The sequence below is a fragment of the Harmonia axyridis genome, chromosome X (genome assembly GCF_914767665.1).
Source record: "Harmonia axyridis chromosome X, icHarAxyr1.1, whole genome shotgun sequence".
Classification (NCBI taxonomy): Eukaryota; Metazoa; Arthropoda; class Insecta; order Coleoptera; family Coccinellidae; genus Harmonia; species Harmonia axyridis.
The window spans coordinates 26858718-26869421 of NC_059508.1; the positions used below are offsets into that span (position 1 = coordinate 26858718).

The 10704-nt window shown below is 35.8% G+C and overlaps 1 protein-coding gene across 1 annotated transcript; it reads right to left on the reverse strand.

The window, feature by feature from the left end:
* Window positions 1-8924: 8924 nt before the first annotated feature.
* LOC123686219 (histone H2A-like) lies at window positions 8925-9993 on the reverse strand. Its single transcript, XM_045626235.1, has one exon. The coding sequence runs from the start codon at window positions 9519-9521 to the stop codon at window positions 9015-9017; it is 507 nt and encodes a 168-aa protein (XP_045482191.1). The 5' UTR covers window positions 9522-9993; the 3' UTR covers window positions 8925-9014.
* Between the last annotated feature and the right edge of the window lie 711 nt (window positions 9994-10704).

Genomic DNA, 10704 nt, shown 5'->3' on the forward strand with positions numbered 1-10704 from the left:
TTCTAACAGTTATCAATCCATTTGATATCTGAAATTCATAAAAATTAACTTTCATATTGAATATTTGATATGATGCACCTCCAGCCCATAAACGTGTTGATGAACATCTAGAAGACAATACAAATTTATTTTCTTTCCATAACATACTATTCTCGTCATTTCAGGTAAAATGACGAGAAATTGAAGGCTCAATTTTAATTAATATTTCATATTGTAAACTATCAGATGAGTCATTTTTACTGAAGAAGGAGAATGTCTCCGAAACGTATAATTATATATTTTTTTATATGAACTAAACAACTTCATTAAAAACCTGACACTTCCAAATAAAGAAAATACTATTGACTATTAAAAAGCAGATAAATAACATGATCAAAATATATATATATATATTTTTTTTTTTTTTTTTTTTTTTTTTTATTCACCGACAAGCGGGATGGATCCAAGACAACCGGGTCACCACAGCGACCAAGGTTGTACTCAGGAGCTAGTAAGAAATCTTCTGACTGTCCGCGTGGTACCTAGGATGACCTCTTTCTGTGCTTGGCTAATCAGGTAAGTATCTAATTGTAGACGTTTCGTGTTTTCAATCATGTGTGTCTCCACCAGGCCATTTACCGATATTATGAGTGGGAGAATTGATGTTTTCCTCAGACCGTACATTTCTTTCAGCTCAAACGCGAGGTCATGATATTTGGTGAGTTTCTCAGTGTACGCTCGGGCGATATTATCATCGGCGGGTACCGTTATGTCTATTATCTGCACCAATTTTTCGGTCTTATTAAACAGAACTATGTCCGGCCGGTTATGCGATATTGCCCTGTCCGTGACCATAGTTGTGTCCCAGTACAGTTTGTAGACATCGTTTTCCAGGACGCTGCATGGTTGGTAAATATATATATATATATATATATATATATATATATATATATATATATATGTCGGAAGGATAACGAGGGCAATTGTTCATAAAACAAATCATAAGGATAAGGACAGTCCCTCTCAGAGAAATACCAACCGTAGACACGTGTTTCGGGCTTTCGGCCCTCATCAGTACGGTGAACAAGTGTTAGGATGTGCAACACTTGAAAGAAACAACAAACAAACAGAGTCAACAACAGAACAACTGTTTGTTTGTTGTTTCTTTCAAGTGTTGCACATCCTAACACTTGTTCACCGTACTGATGAGGGCCGAAAGCCCGAAACACGTGTCTACGGTTGGTATTTCTCTGAGAGGGACTGTCCTTATCCTTATGATTTGTTTTATGAACAATTGCCGAATTGATTCGAATTTTGTAGAAATGAGTAAGAAGCATAGAAATAATCAGATTGCCGGAAGGACACTGCTCTTGTTATAGAAAGCTCAATTTTTATGAGCTCATCAACAGTTGAAACCATAGAAATATTGAGACTCTTAGGTAAAAAAAGGTTTTTGACCATTTTCTGTTGTTTATTTTAATACAAATCATTCAATGTTATAAATTTTTGAAATCAGGAAAAATTAAGCTTTCAAAACATGGCATAGAAATTTAGTGTTCCCTTTGAAAAAACATAACTTTGGGTCATAGCTTCGTAATTAAAAACCTTTTCGAAAACACGAGCACGCCACTGGATTCTACGTAAAAAAGTGTCTGTATAATGTTTAAATTTCGGAGCTCTAGCATCAGTATAAGCGGAGATGTAAAAGCTTTCGATATCGCCATTTTTCCAATTTTCGCTTATAACTCGAAAACAAAAGGTGGCCAAAAATGAATTCTAACCTTGTTAGTTTCTCAAAACAAGAGACCGAGAATATGGGATATCAGATTTTGTCTATCACCTCAGGTTTAGAAGTTGTAGTGCAAAAACATCGAAATTTGCCCACTCTGTTTGTGAGGAGAAAATCAAATTTTGTCCCAGATATACAACATAAATTAACTATTGAACTGCTCAAAATAGTCATCATTCATTTTTCATTGCAATTAAGTTTTGAAATCATTATACAAACGTGTTTTTTCAGATGTAAATCAGAAATATTTCTATGCAAAATAACGATTTTCTTCCTTCTGAAACATAAAAAACTAAATATTAATTATTCATCAAACTTCAAAAATCATCGAAAGTTTTACTTTCACATGGCATGTTAAAATCATTAATATTTTCCATACAAGAATCATTTGGGGAAGTTCTGGAATCATAGGGATGATGATAATTAATTTGATATTTCAGTAAAGGCCGAGGAACAGAATTTAACTTAAATCCAGTTGATTTTGAAGGAATATTATAATCGCAAGTAAGAGGGCTTTCAGATATATTAGTACATTGAAATAGGATATGAGGAAAAACCCAGTCTAATTATGTTCTAAATTTAGTTTCTCATGGATTACCTGAAACCTAAAACAGAACTTGTAATAAGCGACAATAAAAACTACTTGATCTGTTCATTGCTACCATACATGCATTACAAACAATTAATTGTTGGCTGTTCAATCAAATACCTATTTATTGGAAACCTCGAACGCTGATTGGCTTGTTATGAGAATAAAATTTTTACATCGTGATACGTATACCGTGTAATGCTGAGTGACTGTGACGTCACATCCGTTGCCAGTGTTAGCACTAGCGGTTTCACCCCCCTGCTCTAAAGGCTGTCGTGTAACTTTGCCAAATCCCTCATTTGTAAGAATAACCCTTTTTACAGTCGCAGTTTTTGTTGCGCGTGTCACAGTATTGTTTCGCTATTTTGATCCACTCTGCTTATGTAATTGAAAGATTTGCGCGAGAATAAGTTATTATGATCCGATTTTCTAACGTTTCCATATCACATTCATTCTCAATTTCAGAAGTTCATCGCACCTGCGCCAACTCAGGAGATGGCAATAATCAAAGCAACCTGTTTTAATATGCACTGAAGGAATTCAGAAGTTACGTCACTAGGGAGACATTCTACAGGAGCATCGTTCAGAAATTTTTATTGCTCCGGAAGGAACACTTGACTTATTCGCTTTGTATCCAACATTCTGCCTTTTCAAGTATCTATGCTCGCTATTTAGCATAATGCACTGGACTTATTTCATCTTCACTCGCACACCAGTTTATAAAAGCTTCGTACGCTTTTCGGATAGCTACTCGAAGTTCTGGTGGCGTGGATTCAAATTCACAGGATGTGCAACACTTGAAAGAAACAACAAACAAACAGAGTCAACAACACAACAACAGAACAACTGTTTGTTTGTTGTTTCTTTCAAGTGTTGCACATCCTAACACTTGTTCACCGTACTGATGAGGGCCGAAAGCCCGAAACACGTGTCTACGGTTGGTATTTCTCTGAGAGGGACTGTCCTTATCCTTATGATTTGTTTTATGAACAATTGCCGAATTGATTCGAATTTTGTAGAAATGAGTAAGAAGCATAGAAATAATCAGATTGCCGGAAGGACACTGCTCTTGTTATAGAAAGCTCAATTTTTATGAGCTCATCAACAGTTGAAACCATAGAAATATTGAGACTCTTAGGTAAAAAAAGGTTTTTGACCATTTTCTGTTGTTTATTTTAATACAAATCATTCAATGTTATAAATTTTTGAAATCAGGAAAAATTAAGCTTTCAAAACATGGCATAGAAATTTAGTGTTCCCTTTGAAAAAACATAACTTTGGGTCATAGCTTCGTAATTAAAAACCTTTTCGAAAACACGAGCACGCCACTGGATTCTACGTAAAAAAGTGTCTGTATAATGTTTAAATTTCGGAGCTCTAGCATCAGTATAAGCGGAGATGTAAAAGTTTTTCGATATCGCCATTTTTCCAATTTTCGCTTATAACTCGAAAACAAAAGGTGGCCAAAAATGAATTCTAACCTTGTTAGTTTCTCAAAACAAGAGACCAAGAATATGGGATATCAGATTTTGTCTATCACCTCAGGTTTAGAAGTTGTAGTGCAAAAACATCGAAATTTGCCCACTCTGTTTGTGAGGAGAAAATCAAATTTTGTCCCAGATATACAACATAAATTAACTATTGAACTGCTCAAAATAGTCATCATTCATTTTTCATTGCAATTAAGTTTTGAAATCATTATACAAACGTGTTTTTTCAGATGTAAATCAGAAATATTTCTATGCAAAATAACGATTTTCTTCCTTCTGAAACATAAAAAACTAAATATTAATTATTCATCAAACTTCAAAAATCATCGAAAGTTTTACTTTCACATGGCATGTTAAAATCATTAATATTTTCCATACAAGAAACATTTGGGGAAGTTCTGGAATCATAGGGATGATGATAATTAATTTGATATTTCAGTAAAGGCCGAGGAACAGAATTTAACTTAAATCCAGTTGATTTTGAAGGAATATTATAATCGCAAGTAAGAGGGCTTTCAGATATATTAGTACATTGAAATAGGATATGAGGAAAAACCCAGTCTAATTATGTTCTAAATTTAGTTTCTCATGGATTACCTGAAACCTAAAACAGAACTTGTAATAAGCGACAATAAAAACTACTTGATCTGTTCATTGCTACCATACATGCATTACAAACACAATTAATTGTTGGCTGTTCAATCAAATACCTATTTATTGGAAACCTCGAACGCTGATTGGCTTGTTATGAGAATAAAATTTTTACATCGTGATACGTATACCGTGTAATGCTGAGTGACTGTGACGTCACATCCGTTGCCAGTGTTAGCACTAGCGGTTTCACCCCCCTGCTCTAAAGGCTGTCGTGTAACTTTGCCAAACCCCTCATTTGTAAGAATAACCCTTTTTACAGTCGCAGTTTTTGTTGCGCGTGTCACAGTATTGTTTCGCTATTTTGATCCACTCTGCTTATGTAATTGAAAGATTTGCGCGAGAATAAGTTATTATGATCCGATTTTCTAACGTTTCCATATCACATTCATTCTCAATTTCAGAAGTTCATCGCACCTGCGCCAACTCAGGAGATGGCAATAATCAAAGCAACCTGTTTTAATATGCACTGAAGGAATTCAGAAGTTACGTCACTAGGGAGACATTCTACAGGAGCATCGTTCAGAAATTTTTATTGCTCCGGAAGGAACACTTGACTTATTCGCTTTGTATCCAACATTCTGCCTTTTCAAGTATCTATGCTCGCTATTTAGCATAATGCACTGGACTTATTTCATCTTCACTCGCACACCAGTTTATAGCTTCGTACGCTTTTCGGATAGCTACTCGAAGTTCTGGTGGCGTGGATTCAAATTCACAGTCGAACATTATCCGTTGAAATCGGCGATAATTTAATTAATGACTCAACTGTCGTCAGTATTATCAAAACTTGATTATTGGTGTGATAGATCGTTAAAACTGTTCAAGTATTCTAATGAAGAGTGTTTTTGGCCACAATGGAACGTATGTTCAAAGGGAAAATTAACAATCCGCTGAAGTTTACGGTTCTTAGTGACAAATTGTAGTTTAGTTATAAGTAGATTATAACGATATACTGTGATTGGTAGGTGTTACGATTAACCTATAATGTGGTAGGTAGTGGAGGTAGTTTGAGCCCCCCTCCCCAGGGACATGTTTTGCTATATATAGTTAGTAGCCTAACGTTTCTGAAGATCACATCGTTGGCGAAACGATTCGAGTGTGGTTCTACATAATTCATTAATCGTGAAACATTTTCATCATTCTCTACCTCGTTGAATTTTTCATATCGGGATGATATAAAATCATCCCGCGTGCTTTCAATTCCCGGATCCCAATTAACCGTAAAAAAATTTCCTTTTGTAGGTAAGATATCATTCACTTTACGCATTTTCAATTAGGTGTTCATGTTGTTAAGTTACGACTTTTATTCCTAGATTGTCGAACTTGTCGGATTGTCGGATTCTTCAGCAAGTAGAATTTTTGTAGCTTTTCGTCGATACATTTTCCTTACTACAACACGAACCCTAGCATTTTTCAAACCATGGGAGCGTTATTGATAGGTGTAGCTTTCCTACCTGTTAGTGTGAGTTCGAGGTATAGCGAAAGATGGTAAGTTCGCGAGTGTACAAGTGAACAATTGGTGGCTTCATTCGGAAACTCCCGCATTATTCGTCGATTTTATATTCGCTCGAACGCATTATGTTAGAGCTTTTCTACACCGCCCTTGAAAACCGAAAGTTGGAGCTGAAATACAGGGTGTTTCCTAAACATGCGGCAAAAATTCAGGGGGTTGTTCCTTGGACTATTCTAAGAATATTTTGTCCTTTGATGATTTTTGAAAAACCTATTTGTTTCGAAGATATAGGGGAAACAAAATTTCAGATAATAACATTTTATTATGAAAAATTACATGAAAATTCAACTCAACCTACAAAAACTGTTGAAAATGACCACCTCTAGCCAGCATACAAGCATCCAATCTTCTCCTCATTGACTGCCGAACCCTTTCAAAAACACCAGGATCATTTCTTATTAAGTTACACCCAGCAATGATCCGATTTCGCAAGTCTTCCACATTTTCTACTGGAGTGGTATAAACTAATGATTTTAGATGGCCCCATAGGAAATAATCTAAGGGGTTTAAGTCCGGGGAACGAGCAGGCCATAAATGAGGTCCACCTCTTCCAATCCAAATTATTATTAATTATTGAACTATTATTAATTTTAAAAATATGAAAAATGTTGTTCGCCCTGTATCTTCGAAACAAAGAGGTTTTTCAAAAATCATCCAAGGACAAAACATGCTTAAAATAGTCCAAGGAACAACCCCCTGAATTTTTGCCGTATGTTTAGGAAACACCCTGTATATCCCGCACCAAGGGCCCTGTGGAGAGGCTATGTTTTCTAACCTGACGCCCATCAGGTAAGTTATAATGTTAACCACAATTTTAGACTTTAGTATCATTTTCATATGTTTCGCTGTCGCTTATACAGTCCACCATTTCTCCACTAATTTAATGAACAATCGGACTCGACTTACCTGTTGCAACCTCGTAGTATAGTTATTTTTTATTGAGTTTGATTTCATTATCTTTTACTTTTGTTTTATTTCATTTTCAAAAGATAAAAGCACCAATTAACATAGCCCCATTAGTTGACATAACTATTGAATAATACAAAATAAATAAATTGTAGCTCGAAAGTAACTCCGAAATCCATCGTAGCCACCGGTACGATAATTATCGAATTATACGATAATTTATTCGATTCGATAAATCGAAGTTTGAAGGTCTAGTTAACTAGAATAAGTCCTTTTCTACTGTTCATAGTGGGGGACTGTTTTACAAATTTGTTCATTTTTATTCGAAAATAGACCATTATTCAGAACAACCCATTTCGTAAATTTCTTACCTGATCTCCCACTGTATTATATTAAGTCTTTCGACCCGATTATCTCGTCGGTGGGTTGCGATCGACCCGGGTCTAATAGCTACCTAAGCCACTGTATATAGGGTAAATGCACTGGTTAGCCGACCGTCAGTGTCTCTCGACTCGACCATTCCGTGATTTGAGATAAAATAATAATAAAATATATCTTGTAGTGTAAAATATTTCCGCCGTACGTGTTTTCTCGACCATTGCTACCCTTTCAAGATAGTTTGCATAGTAGGGGTATAGGTCAAAGTTTTCGCGCTGAAATAGTATATTGTGCAACAAGTGGGGAAAGTCCAACTTTTCTCGCGAGTTCACACGAGCGAGAAAAGGACTTTCTCCACATGTTGCACACTGTACTTTTCCTACAACTGCACAAATTTCAATAATTCAAGTAATGGACTTGATTCAAATCAAAATGTATGTGCGAATTTATCGCGTTTCCATAGAAACGACTCAAAAGCCCAATTACATTGGTCTACCAAGCGAGGTGTGGGCAAAGTGCTGTGAGAAATAATATTTCCCACAGTATGAGCAATACATAGTTTTGAAATTGAGTAAGCTATGAAGAATACGCTACTTTTCATAGCAGTTGTGGGAAAATGTATATTATTCGGCAGTCGCGAACTGGTATTGGAAAATTTTTACCTTTTATTTCTCGACCAAAGTGGTCGACAACCAATATGTAATTTCAATAATTGTTTATTTCAACCGATATATTTCTGTTGGATCATGTTCGTTTTTTTTTTTGAATATTAGTTTGCGACCACTGAATTAACGTTGAAACATACTTATTCTACCTTTCATTTATTCTCGGTCGAGAACCAATTTGATTGTATAGTATATACAAAGCCACTTGAACTAGTCCATAAAAACGCTCGGCCAGATGTCTCTTTGAAATGGAAACCGCGATCCGCTAAATACCGGGGGTTTATTCGAAAGTATTGTTAGGCAATAAATTCACTGGCCCCAAAGGAATTTCTGGAAACTTGGACAACCCTTGAACATATAATTGAAATATTCTGGTTCCTCCAAGTGACTTTGGATATACTATACTTAATTCTCGACCACTTGTGGTCGGTGTTTTATATACTCATTAGTTTCTGAAAAGATATTAAGAACAAAATAACCAAATAATATTATTTAATATGAGTTCCTATTTTGAAATACTTATAGAAAATGAAAACTTTTGCAGAATAATTTTTTTACGTTCCCAGTGTTTCTTACTCAATTACCTCATCTGAAATCCATCTGATTGATATAAATATAAAATTTTTAAGTGAAGACGAGAAGCGAGCGGCCACTATTATTAGTGGTCGAAAACAAACAAAAAAATGGTCGAGAACTCTGCGGCATGGTCGTGACCCGAATGTTATTCAGATTTTCTGTTTTCACATTTCGAAGGTTGAATGCGAAGAGAACGTTTAAAATTATATGACAAATTATTTAAAACTAGCCAAAGAATCGATGAACATCAACACCTTTAAAATTTGATTAGTTTATGTGTGAAAAAGTCGTACCCGAAATCGATGTTTTTGTTAATTTGGTCGAAAATCAGAGCATTTACCCTACTTACGAATGTCAGTAGGACCGTGAAATTGTCGCAATTTTATTATACCCAAAGTGATCAGATGATAAAAAAATCTTTTCAATGAGGAAATATTGTGGCCCTGAAAAGGGCCGTTTCACATACAGATTGTATTTATGATTTCTTTTCTGTCTTCTTTGGCAAGAGGACGGCTTGGATATTCGGTAAAACACCACCTTGAGCGATAGTTACTCCCGATAGCAATTTGTTCAACTCTTCGTCGTTTCTGATTGCCAGCTGAAGATGTCTGGGAATAATTCTGGTTTTCTTGTTGTCACGTGCTGCGTTACCGGCCAATTCCAAAACTTCGGCGGCTAGATATTCCATAACAGCGGCTAGATAGACGGGTGCTCCAGCTCCAACTCGTTCAGCATAATTTCCTTTGCGTAATAAACGATGAATACGACCAACTGGAAATTGTAATCCAGCTCGGTTGGAACGAGACTTTGCCTTACCCTTAACTTTTCCACCTTTACCGCGACCAGACATTATAATATAATAATATAATACGCGAATATGGGAGAGTAAAATGATTGTTGGGCTTTGATAATTCCTCGAAAATGTCCTCGTATACATATATATATACTCGCGGTTTCGACCAATCAGCGTAGTACGTTCCATACTCTGAATGAGGTAGGGCTTAGTATACTAATTTCATACATTGAATGCCATTGATTGCCATCCATAGAGTTTGAATTATTATTTGTTTTTTGTTTGTTTTTTTATTTGCATACAGTCCCAATATATTTGATAATTGGTTCCGCAAACAGCTAGAAATTAACAGGAAGAAAAATACAATCGCACAGTTGACTATGCAGGTTTAGTCATTTCATTTGAATCTTTCACCTTAATGAAACATTCGTCTGTAATATATAAATCATCTAGTGCTGCGATCACTATTCTGTAAATGACATCTATCATCTGCGTATAGAGCTAGCATATTCCTTGACCTTTTTGGGGCGTTGCATATGCAGATGTTGTTGATTTTGGGCTTAGAACTGAACCTTGAGGCACTCCTGCTTCCATTTGTCTGGTGGGGATATTACGTCGTCTATTTTGACATAAAAACTCTTCAGAATCCGAAAAGCTCGAGCGTTCTATCAGATACGGATCAAAATAATGATTTTGACTTATTTATTCGGTGTGATGTCATTTTGATGATGACATCAGCATATTGGATTCCCTTCACTTCTAGGTACTGTTGTTGCCTAGTGATACCGGCAGCTAGATAGGTCAGGAGAGGAGTTTTTTTTCATCTTTCGTAGAAGTAGATTGTGTGATATTAACTACGTCCTTTGGGGAGACCTCTGATTGCTTACGGGCTCTAGAGTTTCCGTTAATTGAAGAACACGTAATGATTGTAACAGCATGATATATGTAATCTTTTAGCGTTAGTTACTCTGAGAAATACAGAGTTGAAAATTACTACACAGCAGAAAGGATGCCCCAAGAATAGGATCGAAAGAACAGCTAATAGACATCCTAATTAGGAAAAAATCTGGGTAAATCTTTTTACGACATACATATTTAAATTTTGAGAATATACAAGATCCGACCCCAATTAAAATAAACTTCCTGGAGTATGCGACTGGAGAACTATGATATCATCTAACATTCTAAGGCAAACATAACCACTAAGCAGATCCCCAATTAATGGGGGCCATTTCTATCGAGACTCCTCCACCCCTACTCAACTCTATAAACAACTGAACGGCTACTGAAACGAAAAAAAAAGGTTTCAATATCAGAGGCAACAATCTACACAACAGTTGTAGAATCTATTTTAACTTATGGCTGTGAATGC